This window comes from Sapajus apella, unplaced genomic scaffold, assembly GCF_009761245.1.
Source record: "Sapajus apella isolate SASKATOON/1434 unplaced genomic scaffold, GSC_monkey_1.0 scaffold112, whole genome shotgun sequence".
NCBI lineage: Eukaryota > Metazoa > Chordata > Mammalia > Primates > Cebidae > Sapajus > Sapajus apella.
This window is the reverse complement of record NW_022437052.1, coordinates 333,899-350,625: the sequence shown is the minus strand read 5'-3', so window position 1 is coordinate 350,625 and position 16,727 is coordinate 333,899. Positions and strand designations below refer to the sequence as shown.

The window sequence follows — 16,727 nt, the reverse complement described above, 5'->3', positions numbered from 1 at the left end:
TTAGTACCTGATCACTGTTCAGTGAATGTTACCTATGTTAGTGGTCATTAACAGCTATGGTAAATGTTGAAGAGGTAGCACATGGCTGAAATCTGGAAAACACTGAGGTGGCTTGTTTATTTGTTTCAAAGCATTTAGCAGCTGCTGCTAGTACATTGCCCCTGGATGGGACATCAAATATGTGACTACCTCCCCAAGTCAACTTCCTTTCAGATTTTTTTTTTTTTTTGAGGCAAGGTCTCACTCTGTTGCCCAGGTTGTAGTGCAGTGGTATGATCATAGCTCACTATAACCTCAAACTCCTGGGCTCAAGTGTTGGCCTCCCAAAGTGCTGGGATTATAGGCATGAGCCACTGTGCCCAGCCCCTTCCTTTCAGATTCTGAGAATTGATGGTATCACCCCCAGCCTTGAAGATGAAAATGTAGATTTTGTAGCGTTTTTGTGTAAGGCCTGGAGTAGGCAAGCCTTTTGCTCCTAGATAGAAAATTGTTGACCATAGACCTGGGCTGATTTTTGGAATCCTCAGAATGGCTTCTTGCCCTCAGGGAAAAAAAATAATATATATATATATATATATATATATATATATATATATAGCTATTTCCTGGATGGAACAAATTGGCATTTCTACATTATATGTGAGCAGTTATGTGTTTGCCATAATTAAAATATGGATGTTGAACTGTTTTCCCCAACTCTAGGGTAGTGGATTAGCTTAAAATATAGCCAGATTATTTTCTACACATTAGTGGTAGACAGGATATATTGGGGATATAGTGGGGGTGCAACAAGTAAGAATAGAAGCCAGAGACTTCTACCCCATTCCTGTCATTATCCAGCTGTGTGGCTTTCAGCATGTCTCATTGCCTCTCTGGGTCTCTAAAATAAGTGAGAGACGCTGGGCTCAGCAAACCCTAATTCCTTTCAACTCTGACACCTTAAGTCAGTGCCATCTGCGGCATTTTTACCATCCTCTCCCTACTCATATTCCTCTCCTGGCTGGACTTTGACTTCCTCTGTGAAAGTAGAGTTTCCACTGGGACCTTCGTCAGTTGACAAACTGTCCTTTGGTATGAAATTCCTCCGTTTTTATTCCCAGGACCAAAGATCCCAGCCCTTTGAATTGACCCTAATTATTGCACAGAGACTGTTGGGAGACTTTTTATCTCTTCAAGACTTGCTCTTGAAGTGGAGGCACTGTAGCAAGATTAATGGTTCTCAAGCTTCAGCAAATAGAAGAAGTACTGGGAGGCCTTATTTAAAATGCAGATTCCTGGGTCCCAGCGCCTGGGTACTCTACTTCTGGAGAACAGAGATGAAGCCTAGGAATCTGTACTTTCTTGAATCCTCCTCTCCAACCTGCAGATTTTCTGGTTGGTGCTCTAAAGCGTTTGATTAATAATCATTGGCAACTACCACGGAAAGAAGTTGGAAGTAAAAGAAATAAAATAAAATATAATATAATTTACAAAAAAAGAAACACTGACAGATTGGTTAGGAGCTTGGGCTTTAGAGGCAGACATGCCAAGATTTTAAGTCTGTGCTTTAGTCTTTACTAAGCACATGACCTTGAACAAATTATTTAGCCTCCCTGAATGTCATTACATCATCTCTAAAAGGGTGATACTCCTTTGCCTCCAACGATCGCTGTCAGGATTGAATAAGACAATGACTGTTACCCATTGCCCTTAGTAAGGGATCCAGAAAAGTAGCAACTGGCAAGTAGTGGACATTCAGCCCGTGTTTGTTTGCTTGTTTGTGCTTTTAAACTCTTTTCTATAGGCTACAGGGATTTTACATCAGCATTGCATGTGGGCGAGTCAGGCTGCGTAAGCCTGTGGAATGGATAAATCAGCACAGAGAAATAACAGAGTACCAGCTGGGCGCTGTAGCTCACGCCTGTAATCCCAGCACTTTGGGAGGCTGAGGCGGGTGGATCACGAGGTCAAGAGATCGAGACCATCCTGGTCAACATGGTGAAACCCCGTCTCTACTAAAAATACAAAAAATTAGCTGGGCATGGTGGCGCATGCCTGTAATCCCAGCTACTCAGGAGGCTGAGGCAGGAGAATTGCCTCTACTCAGGAGGCGGAGGTTGGGTGAGCCGAGATCGCGCCATTGCACTCCAGCCTGGGTAACAAGAGCGAAACTCTGTCTCAAAAAAAAAAAAAAAAAGAAAGAAAGAAAAGAAAAGAAATAACAGAGTACCTTAAAATCCACGAGCAAATGGTTGTGCTTTAGTTTTCAGATTCCAGGGCTGTTTTTAAACTTACCTTCCCAATCACTAAATCCTTTCTTAGAATGTGGGCTTAAACATCCTTTGTTTATGGGGAATCTGCCTTTGAGAAAATCAATTCCTCACATCTGTGGCTTGGGGCTTTTTGCTCAGTCAGCCTCCTAGCAAAGTAATTTCTCTGATTTTCAAGAGTGACCTAGTTGTACTGGCTTCAGTGAACATTACATGGCCTTACCGTATTGTGTATAAAAAAAGGAGCTGTTTCTTCCAGATTTAGGGACTCACAGAAACTCTCCTGATCTTCAGGCTTATTTCCTGTTCACTCATGTGCCAAAACATCCTCTAGGTACCTGGATACAATTTGACATCCCACTGAAATGTGTGTGTTCTAAGCATCCATTCATCATAAAGTTTAGGGGCTTCAGATACCAGGATGGGTACTTGCTCTACTAAAACAGGATCCTTAGGAAATCCCATTTAGAGATACCACTTCATTATGGGGTACTGATTTATGGTCTCTAGCTGAATAAAAAAATATCTTGTCAAAATCTGGTAGAATCACAAATTGTAATACGTGTCTGCCCAATGGAGAAGATTAGGGAAAATTCTCTTACATTTTTCATCAAAGAACTGGTATTGTTGATTTAACCATCTTTGCCCATCACCATTGTTCCTATAGCAATTTTTAGACTGGGTGAAGGCAACTACTTCTCATTTCAATTTGATTTGAGAGGCCCTGCCCTGCCCCAAGTTTGTAACCCCCACTTCTGACCCTGTGTATAACTAGAATGAAAAGACTGGGTAGGAACCAAGGCTGAAGGGACACAAACTCCTGCTGATATCAAAAGTAGTCTTCTAAAGTCCCAAAGAATTTATAGCTTCCCATCCCATATGCTTTTTGGAAGTTTTGCTTTAAATCCTTATACCCAGTTTTGAACATACTGAATCATGTTATAGCAACAGATATAGATATAGCATCTCAGATGTAGCGTCAACCCCGCCACCTCTCTCCATTTCTACTGTTGAACCCAGAGCCCAGGTCACCTTCCACATACCATGCCGTAGCCTCCTTATCAGTCATGAGTCCTGCTATGTTCTTGTCCCTTTACAAGGCTACTTTTCCACCACAAGAGCTAGAACAGTAGTTTTCAAATATATATCACATTATATGGTTCCTTTCCTTAACACTTTGACTGCCCTCCTGTTGCCAGTAAATATACAACTTGGTTCTCAGAGCCCTTGAAGCTGCTTACTTGTGACATCAGCCCTCACTCCTCTTTCTGTAACTCATTTCTCTGCAGTTAACATTATCATCTTCGCTTTCCTTGAGCACAACTTTACACTTTGCTCAAGTCTTGCATATGCCGTCCCTTTATCTGGCATTTTCTATCACCATAGTTTCATGTGGTATGTGTCTCCTTGTCATTCAGGTCTCAGTCCAAGTGAAGCCACCTTGGAAAGGACATCCTTGACCCGGCATTTTTAAAGTCACTGCCACCCACCGTGCACACAGTCACAATTTTCTTTTTATTTTTACTTTTCATGGTGCTTATTCCTTCTGATATATTTTTGTTGGTTGATTGATCTACATTGAGGTTGGCAAACTCCTCCTACAGGCCAAATTCATGAGCTAATAGTTACATTTACATTTTTAAATGGTTGCCTTAAATCAAAAGAAGACTATTTTGTGACATGTGCAAATTATATGAGATTAAAATGTCTGTGTCCATGAAGCTTTTCTGGAACATAGCTGTGCTTATTTGTTTATATGTTATCTATATCTGCCTCTGCATTATAACAACAGAGACAAGTAGTGGCAACACAGACTGTATGATCCACAAAGACAAAGATATCTACTCTCTGGCCCTTTAAGACAAAGTTTATCAACCCCTGGTCTGGTATGTATTTTCTTCATACTCCTGTACCTCCCGAATGTTCCAAAATGTCAGCTCTCTAAAAACAAGGATCATATTTGTGTTTTTATTATATTCACAGTGCCTAGAATATACTGACACAGAGTAAGCACAATTGCTTATTACATGAGTGGGCAGCTTATCAAATGTTCCTGGGCAATCAGAGAGCACACTGTACTAGCCCATATTTCCACAGATCTGCCAATAAGTAAGGGAAGACATATCTACAAATTTAATAAAATAACACCTCAAGCAGAACTCAGATAAAGTTACACATAAACTTATTAACTTCAAATATTTTAAGGTGTTAATTTAGATAACCCTAGGTGCTGTAACAGCTAAACTCTGAAATCTCAGATGTTTAATGCAAAAGAATCTTATTTCTTGTTCATTCAGTGACCACTTTTTTGGCTGAGGATTATGGCTAAGACTTAGGCTCATGAGCCCTCCACTGTCTATTGGGGTCCCTCTGGATTTCAACATCCAGCTAACAGATAGGAATGAAAGAAAATGGGAACTCTGCTGGAGATTTTGGGGGCAGCAGCCTAGAAAAGATGCACATCACTTCCGTTGAATTCCATTGGCCAGAACCCAGTTACTTGGCTCAACCAGAGGCAAAACAAGCTGGGAAATGTCATTGCTGGCTGGATGGCCACTTTCCACCAACAACTCTACACCACGGAAGGAAAATAAGAGTGCTTGGGAGTCGGCTAGTTATCTTGGACACCATAGACAACTTAGTCTTTAAAAATTGATTCTAAAGGATCTTATTTTTTGAGGTAAGGGACTGTGGTTTCAGAGGCAGCCTGGACATACCAATGTCTGAATTTGATTTGATGACTGTGCAACGTAGATCAATTGAATTTTCGGTTCTATGATCGTCTCCTTTTAAGACTTTATCCACTTACAAAATCTGATCTATCATCTAGATTCATTTTCTACATTCAAAGAATCTTTAGAGGCAGATGGAAAACAGGAGATCAAAAATTATAACTGGCCCCAGGAGAAGACCTCTCACTGTCAGAATTGTTTAAATCCTCTCCTGACTGGTAGGCCCCAATCTTTACCAACTACTAACTCTGATTTACTTTCAGATAGAATCAAAGTTCCTGCATATCCTCAGTAGAAAATCAAAGTGCTGTATAATAATCCAACCATTTCCCAAAGAAAGGGAAATTTGCTCTTATCTCCAAAGTACAATGTCTCTTCAAAAATCTTTGCCAGCTTTCTTTTCATCATACTGTAGAACCAGATTTCTTAGTCTACTAGCTTACGTGAGGCATATGCATGAGGCTGAGCATGACTCAGCCCACTGACCCTAGCAATATTATGTTTTATCTCCCTACAAAAGGATTAGAAATAAAATAGGTTTGTTTACAACTTCTAACTATTCTACTAGCTTTTAATATGAAAGTACTTGGCATATAAGCCAGGCTATACAATGTTTTTCAGAGATCCCAATTTAACAGTAGTGCTATAATGCTAGCTTTGAAGGACCACTATCCTTAAAAATTAAAGTATCTTCTAAGCCACATAAATCTGGCTTACACAGATTCATCTTGCTTTTTTTTTTTTCTGTCTTGTATGATAACCTTGGGATTTTAAAGCAGTGTGTTATAATTTTTGAACCACTTACCCTGGAACATTCTATATGTAAAGAAGGGTTATATTGTCAAGTGAATTTCAAAATGCTCTATAATACATGCTTCTTTTTCAGATAATATTAAATAGCAAATTGAAAACAGAAACGTCTTATAGTATAGAAACCTGTTAACCTTCAACTAGGCATTACTCTCACGAATATCATTTTTTAGCTTGCGGACAATATGAACCATGCACTATGCTAATTGTTTTACATGCATTAACTAATGTAGTTCTCACAGCAGCCCATGAGGCAGGTACTATTGTTATTTTCACTCCACAGATCAGGAACTGAGGACCACAGAGGTCGGGTACCTTGCCCAGGCTGGTAGTTGGTAATTAGGAAAGCCTAGCTTATAAACCAGGTCTGGCCTGAGGCCACAGACCAATATCTTGACCACAGGGCTCCCTCTTTTTAAAAATAATACATCTTAATACTCAGTGGCTTTCAGAGGAATTAGTTGCGTGTCAAATGAAGCAACTTCCTTTCTAATGATGGTTGTCCCGTTTGAGTAGCGACAGTTAAACCTGTGGACTAATTGTGAAGAAGGAAGAATAAAGAGACAAACAAAAGGAGGAAAGATAGGAGGGAGGAAGGGAAAGAAGATGGATAAGAAGAAAGAAAATGAATAAGAAGGAGGAGAAAGGGAAAAGACAAAAAAACACCTTAGCACCATCTATGGGGGGGGTATAAATCATATTTGTCATGTTTACCCAGGTTTGTATTGATTATATTAAATAATCTTACCTTTGAGGTCCACAAGACCTGGGTTCTATGCCCTGCCACTAATCTACTATATAACCTATTATTTTAAGTTAGTCATTTAATCTCCCTAAGCCTAGGTTTTCCCATCTGTAAAACAGAGACAAGAATCCTAAGCCTGTCTGCACTATTTGCATAGTGTAAAGATGTTATAAAAGTACTGTGGAGATTTGAAGAACAAAACAATGCCCAAAAAAACAGAAAACCTCACATCACAATATACTACCAAAGTGCTTTCAAACATCTATTTTTCAGCCAGAAGGCTCCTTATAAAAGGTAACGCTTGAGGTGGAATCCCAATATGTAAAATAGCTAAAAAGCAGAGCTGACCATTGGAGCAAGGATGAGGAAGCCAGAGCTCCCTCCTCTTCACTGCCCCTCACCACCTTTCATGAGTGGTGAAGGGCCCCACAAGTCTCTTAGGGTTCCCTAGCACACATGGCCCATGAAAAAGTGAGAGAACTGAGACCACACTGTCTTGAGCAAATCCTGTGGTCTCTGAGCCTCTGCTTCTCCTTGTGAGAAAGGAAAAAATTGAACAAAGATTCTTCAGTCCCCTTCCAGTTCTGACATTCTAAAAACACAAGTTTCTGGTTCTTCATTCATTAGAAAGCAACATCTCCTTCCACACTGACTGACAGCATCCCTCAAAGGGAACATCATACACATGCCTGCACTGAAAGTAAACCTCCATGCAGTATCCTGAGAGACAAGGTCCCCATCAGACCTCCAAGCTCTCTCACCATCGATAGGGTGCACCAAGTCCATGCTGGGTGACTGCTGCCTGGATGCGTTCATTCTCTCTACAAACATTCCCTGCTTCTCTGGGAAAAGATGTGCTGGACTAAGACAGGAGCCCTGGAACAAGTATATTTATTTCAGTCTTGTCCATGAGGAGCTCACAGCACCGTGGAGAGCTGGGGACAGACGCACAAACAGCTAGACCCAGGGCACTGATGGGAACATACACAAGGCACTCAGGGTTGCCTGGCAGCTCACTGGCATGGAGGGGGCACAGCCCTGGAGTTGGTCTTCCTGGCTCAGATCTTGGCTCCATGGCTCCCCCTGTGGCCTTGGGAAAGTTATTTCACTCTGCACATCTCACTTGCTTCACATTTAAAATCGAAAGGATAATTAACTATCTAGTTTGCAGGTTTTGTGAGGATGAAAGGAGTTAAAACATTAAAAGTACTTTAAAAAGTCCCTGAAATGCAAGCATTCAAGAAATGGTAACTAATATGGTTTCAAGTCCAGAGCCCAGTCCTTTCTTAGGAAGAACAACGTAGTGGCTAAACGCGGCCTCTGGAGAGAGATTGTCAGGGTTCCAGGACAAACTCAACCGCTTTCCAGCTGCTTCACCTTAGACAAGTTAACACGCTCCGCTAAGCCAGATGAAATGGCATGAAAACTGATAAACACTGGCCTCTGACATAGCAAGAGCATCATCAGTGCTGGCAATTATTGTTGTTAATGGCTGCAAGATTACAGGAAAAACTATTTATTTCCAACTGAAGGAACTGGGAAAGACATCAAAGTGAAGGTGACATTTCAGCTGACCATTTGGCAAGGGCCTCAGTTTCTGTGAGCCTGCGCTGAGTTCTGACTGTTGACAGACCTGTTCATCCCTTTGCATATGCACTTTTAGTTTCCTTTCCTTTTTTCCTTTGTATCTAAAGCCAGCACAATGATCACAAAACAAAACACAATTGTCTAAAGCAGATAAAGATTAATGATAGAGATAGGGAGGTAAAGAGAGATAGGTATAGGAGGTATAGCTTTAGAGAGAGAGAGAGAGAGAGAGAGAGTGTGCGTGTGTGTGTGTGTGTGTGTGTGTGTGTGTGTGTGTTATTCATGTCATTCTGCTGTTTCCAAACCTTCCATGACCCCCTGTTGCCTTGAGGTATAGTATAGCCTGGCCTTCAAAGCCATCTGCTACCTATACCCAGATACCTACTGCCCTTTTGGGCTAACTCCATTTTCCACCCAGAACCCACAGAACTTAAACAACTGGGAAGATTCCCATCATCATATATTGGCTCATATTCTCCCTAAGCTCAAAGGTTTTGGTCCAGCCATTCATCTCTCATGATCATAAGTCCTGATTCTTCCTGTAGCTTTTTTCCCTGCCTAAGATCCCACACGTGGTGGTTTGCTTCTCTGAACTCCTTAGGCCCACTCACTTGTCACTTCTGCAGCCATGTTTATGTGAGGGTCATGCCTTAACGTGGTAGACCAGAGGTATTCTCAGAGCAAGGCCTGCCTCCCAGACTTCTTTGCATCTTGTGAACCCTGCCTCACAACAAACAACATTAACGTTTTAGCTCAGAGCCTTGCACACAGGAGCAATTCAATTAATATTTGTTGAAAGACCTTGGAAAATGAATTAATAAAATGAATAAATAAGCTACTCAAATTTGAAAATTTAATATTGTCAACCATAATTTTAGGCACTCCTATATACTCAGTATTATAATAGTTTATACTTGGAAACAAAAGAAATTTTAAAAAATAAATGATAAACAACCATCTTAGGAAGTTAAATCTAGATGGAAAAATACAGTTAACCTAAAAATAAAGTAAAAGAATATAATGTTTATATTATATGATCCCAACTATAGTTCAGAATGAGCTCACTGAAGGGCAGGGTTAGTAGGCATGGGGGAAAGAGGGGTTTGGCCCTGTGAACAGCTGCAAGGAATTAAATCCCATGGTCCTGACCTGCATTAAACCAAGCAGTCCAGCTGTAAACATTAAGCCCTTATCCCTCTGAGGGGGCAGTTTCCAAGCTGAACCAATTATCGTGGGGATTTTCCCTGGGGGCAAAATTGGGAGCACCTGAAAAGCACTGTGCTTCTTATTGTTTCCATTTATCAATATTTTAGAGCTCGGAGTGTCCAATTCTGCATGGTGTGATGGCTGAGCTCCTCACTTTCCTGTCTCTGCTATTGACTGGGTGGCCCAGGGCAGGCCAGTTCAGAGGAGCCTGGCCCACCTGACATCTCCACTCTCTTCTCATTAACAGATCGGTTACTGGAATGAAGATGATAGGTTTGTCCCTGCAGCCACCGATGCTCAAGCTGGGGGCGATAATTCAAGTGTTCAGAATAGAACATACATCGTCACAACCATCCTAGTGAGTACTCAATCCTTCATCAATGTTACCTGGGATTCAAGCGAGACCATAACAAGGGTTTTCCACCAGGACTGAAAGCTGGTTTTTCTTCTAGCCAAAACTGTGTAATAGATAAAAGCAGTGAGTCGGAAAGGGAATGCCCTGAAAATGAGGGGCTCTGAGTTTTCATTATGTATCTCTAAATTTCACTCTCTCATCCTTTGTACCCTTGGGTAAGCCACTTACCTTCTCTTGAGCTAGCTTTCCCATAGTTAAAACATGAAAGTGAGACTAAGTTGTGCTGGTTTTCATCCATCCTCCCTCGGTGGAAGCCATTTTCAAAGGAAGTCACCTGAAGTCCAGCACATAAAGTAGCTACAAGTGAAGATGCTATAATTTTCAGTGACTGATCATGAAAAACCTGGAGCCTGTTTAGGTTCTATTTCCCCTTCAAGATGACACCAGAAGTATTTTCAAAAAATACAGATCTCCTGGAACATAATTTGAAAAGCTGTACACCATTTCTCAGTGATGAAACATTCTTATTTTAACCCAAAGTTTGCTTCCTTAACCCAAGAAGCTTGTAATGGGATAGGAAGTGAGGAAATTAGGAAGTGGATTTAGGGGCTAGAGAGCCTTCCCCAGTGTTAACCAAATGTGATATTATGCCATGCCAAAGTCCTCCCGATATATGGGTGAACCCATTACCCACATTCTCCTATCTCCCCATTTCTCTTCCAGGAAGATCCTTATGTGATGCTCAAGAAAAATGCCAATCAGTTTGAGGGCAATGACCGCTACGAGGGCTACTGTGTAGAGCTGGCCGCAGAGATTGCCAAGCACGTGGGCTACTCCTACCGCCTGGAGATCGTCAGTGATGGGAAATACGGAGCCCGGGACCCTGACACGAAGGCCTGGAATGGCATGGTGGGAGAGCTGGTCTATGGAGTAAGTTCACTGCAGAGAGGGATACTAGAGAGCGGAGGCAGAGGGTTTGACAAGAAATCATTTGGTGGTTGGGTGGCCCTGCCCACAGATGCCTATGAAACCCTGTAATTGAGTGTTGTTGCTGCTGAACAGATGAGTCATCCGAAATCCAATTTCTTAAGACACTCTTTGTTCAGGTTACTGGTCCCAGCTCCCTCAATCCCTCCCACTCAATGTCTTGTAACTTCAGTTGATTATCGTCCAACATAGGTGACAGTGTAGCTCCAAGATCAATGTTCTTGGGGCAGACTGCTGAGTTGCCTACAAAAAGCCACTGTGGCTCTCTCAGTATCAATTTATTCTCTGATATTAAATGCATCTGGATCCAACCTAACTTTCTAGTCACTTAACTTTCTAGTTTCATGCCCTCTCGTGAAATTTCCAGTTCAGTCAAACACTCCTCACTTACTCTGTTCCCTAGAGTGTTCCCTTCCATTCTCCACCCCTAAAATCCTACTCCTTCAAAACCTGTATCAAATGGTACTTTTTTCAGGGTGTTGTTTCTTTTTCTCATAATAGGTATGAACGTCCCTTTTAATTGTTCTCACCTTCCCCTTTAGAATTTAGATCCTGGTTTTTTTAATGGCTTACCCTGCTTTATATAATAGTTTTCTATGTAACAGAGGTAGGTCTATTTTATCTTTATGATGCTCACCACACTTGAAATAACTCCATGCGCAATTGCTCTAAAATCTTCAATAAATTACAGCACTTTCGAAAAGCTGCTGAATGCCCCACATGGTTTTAAGCATTTACGGAATTGAGAAGCAAAAGGTTTTATCTTTTGCTTAATACTTTATGAGGTAGAAAAGACCCCATCTTTTAACATTTTATGGGGTAGAAAAGACAATGCGAGAGAATAGTACAAGGTAGTATAGAATAAAAAGTCTGCATTGTATGGCTCAGCTAAGGGCTAACTAGACTTTGTCTAGCCCTCAGTGGGGATATGAAACTTGAAAAATGGCCATATTTAAACAGACAGAGAGGCTGGAAGTGGTGGCTCATGCCTGTAATTCCAGCATATTGGGAGGTCGAGGCGTGTGGATTACCTGAGGTCAGGAGTTTGAGACTAGCCTGGCCAGCACAGTGAAACCCCGTCTCTACTAAAAATACAAAAATTAGCTGGGCATGGTATAAACCCAGCTACTTGGGAGGCTGAGGGAGAATCGCTTGAACCCAGGAGGTGGAGGTTGCAGTGAGGCAAGATCTCGTGCCATTGCACTGCAGCCTGGGCAACAGAAGTGTACCTTTGTCTCAAAAAATAAAAAATTAAAAACGGACGAGAGAAAAGCAGCCCAGGAATTTTTAAAGCATAAACAATAGGATGGTGGTGGAAATAAGGTGTGAGAGGAGAATGAGAAAACACATGGTTTTTGCTGTGGACTTGGTTTGAAGAGTAGTGGGGGATACGTTTTAGTAAAAAATAACAAGAGGAAGAGTGTGAATTTCAGTGGGCATTGGGAGATCATGAAGGTATTTGAGTAGAGAGACACCAAAAGGCAATGGAAGAAGCCTCCAGCTGCCTTGTGCAGGAAAGGGACCACCACAGCTTCACTCAGAGAAAATAAAGCATGTGCCAAGCCCCGGGTCGATGTTAAGTGCTGATAAGGACAAGTAGCCATTGTCCTTATGATAAAGGGGGATGATAAATCTTGTTTCCTATCAGGGCAAGAGGAGTCATGATGGCCATGAGAGACATACAAAGGGAATTCAAAGAAGAAAAAGAATAAAGGAAATCTTCCTCAGGGACCTGTGAAGGTGGTTATTGAGTTGGGGAATGGGATCCGCTTCTCTCCTTTCTTATTCCCTTTACTGCCTCTCAGTTTGGGAAACTCCAGGGACAAAAGGTAGAGACCTGGATGGTACATGCTGTATCTGTAGGCTGGTTTCCATGGGAACTCCCATCAAGCTCTTAAGGTCATCCCCATGGCAACTGCTGTGCACTTTTCACCTTCTCCAGCATTTATCTTCACCTTCACCTCATGTAAGTGGTTTGCTTGGTAAAAAGTCTGCAATGTGGGTAGAACAATGCCAGGATGACACCCAGTATCCAACACAGCCAGTGGTGAGTCACTGGCACAGCAGGGCTCAGGCCAGCTGGAGTTATCAATGGGTGCCCCAGCAGCCAGCCCTGCCCCAATAGCCTCCTCCCTATCAGGCCTGGCCCTCTTCCCAGTAAAAACTGTATTCTGAAGACTCTGTGATGGCCCCAGTCAGATGCTGAGCCTTTCTTTTTAGGTTGGCTTTCCTTTTCTGTACCCTTGGGGGAGAACCGAGTGATTTGGAGAAATATCCCTCAAACACCAACCACAGGAGAGATCAGGAAAAATTCATTTGGAGGCCTCCAAATTTATTCTTTCTGTACCTTTTTAAATAACTCAGTCAATCTGGGTCTCTCTTATCTTCTTTTCCCTCTTGTTCTCATCAACAATGAGAGTAGCCACATTTCATCACATAGCGTGCCCCAGGTGCTATGCTAAACACTTCACTCACATTCTTTCATTTACTCTACGTATCAACTCCATGAGGTGGGTAAGATTATTGTTTACATTTTATAGATGAGGACACTGGGGCCCTGTAGGTTAGATAATTTGGCAAATGAAACGCAGCTAGTGAAAGCAGAGTCAGAACATGCAGCTCGGGCTTTTGTACCCAACACTGGGACATACTGCCTCCGTGGAAATCACACCATCCAAATGCTAAGCGGTAAAGCCAATATTAACCGAGAGAACAGCAAATGTCTGCACTTGCAGATGCCATATGCTACAAAGGAATTTTCTGCTCCTCACTTGGTGTATCTTGGTGCCTCCTTCACAGCTGTCTTTCCTGTCTGTCCTTTGTCTTGGTGAAGAGTGAGCTTTGCAGACAGACACCTGGATCTGAGTTCCAACTCTGCCAACTTGCTGGCTGCATGACTTCTCTGGGCCAACCCTGTGAAACAACGTGAATTCTTTACTAAACACCGTGATGGGGAATATTCATCTATGCAGTGCCCGACTTAAAGCAGATCTCCACTTCTGATAGTTTTATTCACTTCTTGCTTTTTTCTGCCATATAAAAACTACATGCTGTTTTCCCAGGATAGTTTCTAGATGTCACACATTTTGTTTTGGGATCTCCTAGGTCAGTGATTCTACAGCTGTGGTCTCTGGACCAGCAGCATTAGTATCACCTGGGAACCTATTAGAAATGCAAATTCCCACATCTCACCCCAGGCCCACTGAATCTAGAAACTCTGGCGTGTGTGTCTTTAAAAGCCCTCCTGGTGATTCTGCTGCACGCTCAAGTTGGAGAGCCATTGTCCCAAGATGTCAGTTTAAGAAAATAATTTTTTGTCCTCACGCTTTATAGTACTCTCCTGTATTTTGAATTATCTTGACCCTCACAAAACAAGCCTGTGAAATTGGTAAAACAAGAATTATTTTGCCTGTTTTTAAAAAGAAGAAATTGATATCAAAAAAGACAACTGTTTCATTTGAGGCTACACAATCAGCCAGCTGCAGAGAAGGGCAGCCCGCTCTGAGATCCACTCTGCCCTCCACTACCCTGTGAAGCTCCAGTGATAACCTCAGTTATTGGTGGTGGAAATCAACTTCTAAGGCCTCTCAGTCAATATTAACCAAGCTGAAATTCTCCTGCTTTGCACAAACCATCTTTCCTCTCTAGATCTGAGTTTCTTATCTGTAAAATGAAGTAGCTGAACTTAGCATCTCCCAGTATGTGTGTATCCTACATGCATGGGTACCTCTTGATGCTTAGGAAGATGAATGACCCATAGCCAAATAATCCTGGAAATGCCACATTCTACTTAATCCGCTCGGAAATTCTCAGTACACTGTGGTCCTCTAATGGTTCTGGGAAGTCCTGCCCCAAACGTGTTTATTTTCATGTTATTAACCATCCTTCCAGAAATAATGTTCTACTGAACGAATTTTTGAACTACAAAATGAACTAAGCATTAAGGCAGTATGGAACAGGCCGGGCGTGGTGGCTCACACCTATAATCCTAGCACTTTGGGAGGCCAAGGCAGGCAGATCACTTAAGGCCAGGAGTTTGAGACCAGCCTGGGCAACATGGCAAAACCTCTTCTAAAAATACAAAAATTAGCTGGGCATTGTGGCACATGCCTGTAATCCCAGCTACTCAGGAGGCCGAGGCATGATCATTGCTTGAACCCAGGAGACAGAGGTTGCAGTGAGCCTAGATCACACCACTGTACTCCAGCCTGAGCAACAGACCAAGACCCTGTCTCAAAATACATATTTATGTATCAGTGATTTTCCAGTCTATGATCTCTTATTATATCACATTAGGAAGCATCAAACAAATCCATGAAATATTATTTACCCCTTTCAGAGCTAGTCGTCTTCATCTACCTCCCTTTTGGATAACTTGTGGTCAATCCCTCCAAGTCATTTCCATCACTTTTCTTTCCCATTCTTTTTCTGTGAGGTTACAGGGAAAAAGTAAATACTTCTCCCCTGTACTATCTTGTGTTGTAAAAATTATCAAGATTTATGCAGTGGGAATTAAGGAAAAAAAAACCAGAATTACTATGAAATTTACACCTGACTTCACATTGATTAATGGAAAGTTTCTTTCTATAAGTGAGAACTTAGTTCATTCTGAAGTCAGGCTTTCTATTCCACTTAAAGCACCTTCTAAATAATCCCAGACAATGAAAATAACCAGAGGAACTCTCTAAGCAACAGCCAGGTGGTGGGTGGGCAGGGCGCTGATCTGCACAGCGTCTGTCACCAGCTTCACATCTGGGCTTCTGTACAGCATAAGAGAAAGCCATTTGCCTTGAACAGACCTGCATAGGCATGTCTCTCGTCTCAGAAATGAATGCTATGACATCTGTCCATGGAAATCCTCTTAGGTTTCCAGGATCTCTTGGTCTTGGGCCAACAGAAGCAGTAGATTTCTATTGAATAGATTCCAGTGCTTGTGCCATTAGAGAGAGGTAGGAAAGACAGGAGAGCAAGGCATGGCTGGTGATTCCATGTGCTGGGTGCCTCAGGATGAATATTTCTTGCAACATTTTTATGTTTATCTGCATTCTGGATTTGAAATTTAAAAACTCTATTATCTATGTATTTCTTAGGTTTCTTCCTGAAGAATAAAATGGGTGCAATGCTACTTTACCTTTTCATCACAGGCTGTTATTCCCATGGTTCCCTCCTCCTGGAATGCTGTTCTGTGCCAGAGCAACCTGTCAAAAACCTACCCATCTTTCAATGCCCACTTTATATGCCACTCTTCCATAATGCTGTCCCTTATCTCCGCAGCCAGAATGAATACCTCCCAGTAGCACTCTATATATATTGGATAACATATATCCCTTCCACCTTGTAGAATGCAAAATTGTGTGGAATATCTCCTACTAACTTGTAATTTCCTAAGTGTGGGGACCATAGTCTACCTACAACTTTCAGCCTGGAGATTGGACATAATAAGTGTTCAATAAATGTCTATTGAGTTAAATTTGCCTTTATTCAGGACTATCTTGCTTTCAGGGAAAAGAAACCCAATTCAAACTGGCTTAGGCAAACTGAAGCATTGGCTCATGTTCTTAGATTCCTCTGTGTCAATACAGAAGGATGTATTGATACGAGTTCCTAGGGAATCCAGGGTAGTCCCTGAATTTACAGTGGCCTAAATTATGACATTAAGGGTCATCCTCTACATCTCTCAGCTCTGGCTCTCAGGACTAATTCTTACTAAACCCATTTGAGTCCTGTGTCATCCCTGAATGAATTATTCTCCATCCCAGGAGAGTGAAGTACGTGGATTGGCCAGGACCGGGGTCACCCGCTTCCCCATGTAGCCAGAGTGATCAGCCCCATTCCAACCTGCACGACTGAGAGTGAGGCAGGAATGGTTCTCCTACCAGAGGAAGGGGGTGGGGCTGCTGGACCGGCAAAAACAACAGATATCACAACAGGTTCCTTCTTGTAGTATGAGGAAGATGCCTCTAACATTTAGAACTGTCAAATAATTAGAAAATATCTCGTAAGATATTGAGCTGATCATCCATTCATCATAAATATTTTATAGAGTAGAAGGGGTT

At 42.0% G+C, this 16,727-nt stretch overlaps 1 protein-coding gene across 3 annotated transcripts in view; it reads left to right on the top strand.

Annotated features, from left to right (window-relative positions):
* Nucleotides 1–16,727, top strand: part of GRIA1 (glutamate ionotropic receptor AMPA type subunit 1) — a 323,009-nt gene that overhangs the window by 207,799 nt on the left and 98,483 nt on the right. For all 3 annotated transcript variants that reach the window (XM_032259814.1, XM_032259816.1, XM_032259815.1), the window contains exons 9-10: nt 9,577–9,687; nt 10,408–10,614. In XM_032259814.1, the coding sequence (XP_032115705.1) occupies nt 9,577–9,687; nt 10,408–10,614 (318 nt within the window). The remainder of the gene's footprint in view (nt 1–9,576; nt 9,688–10,407; nt 10,615–16,727) is intronic.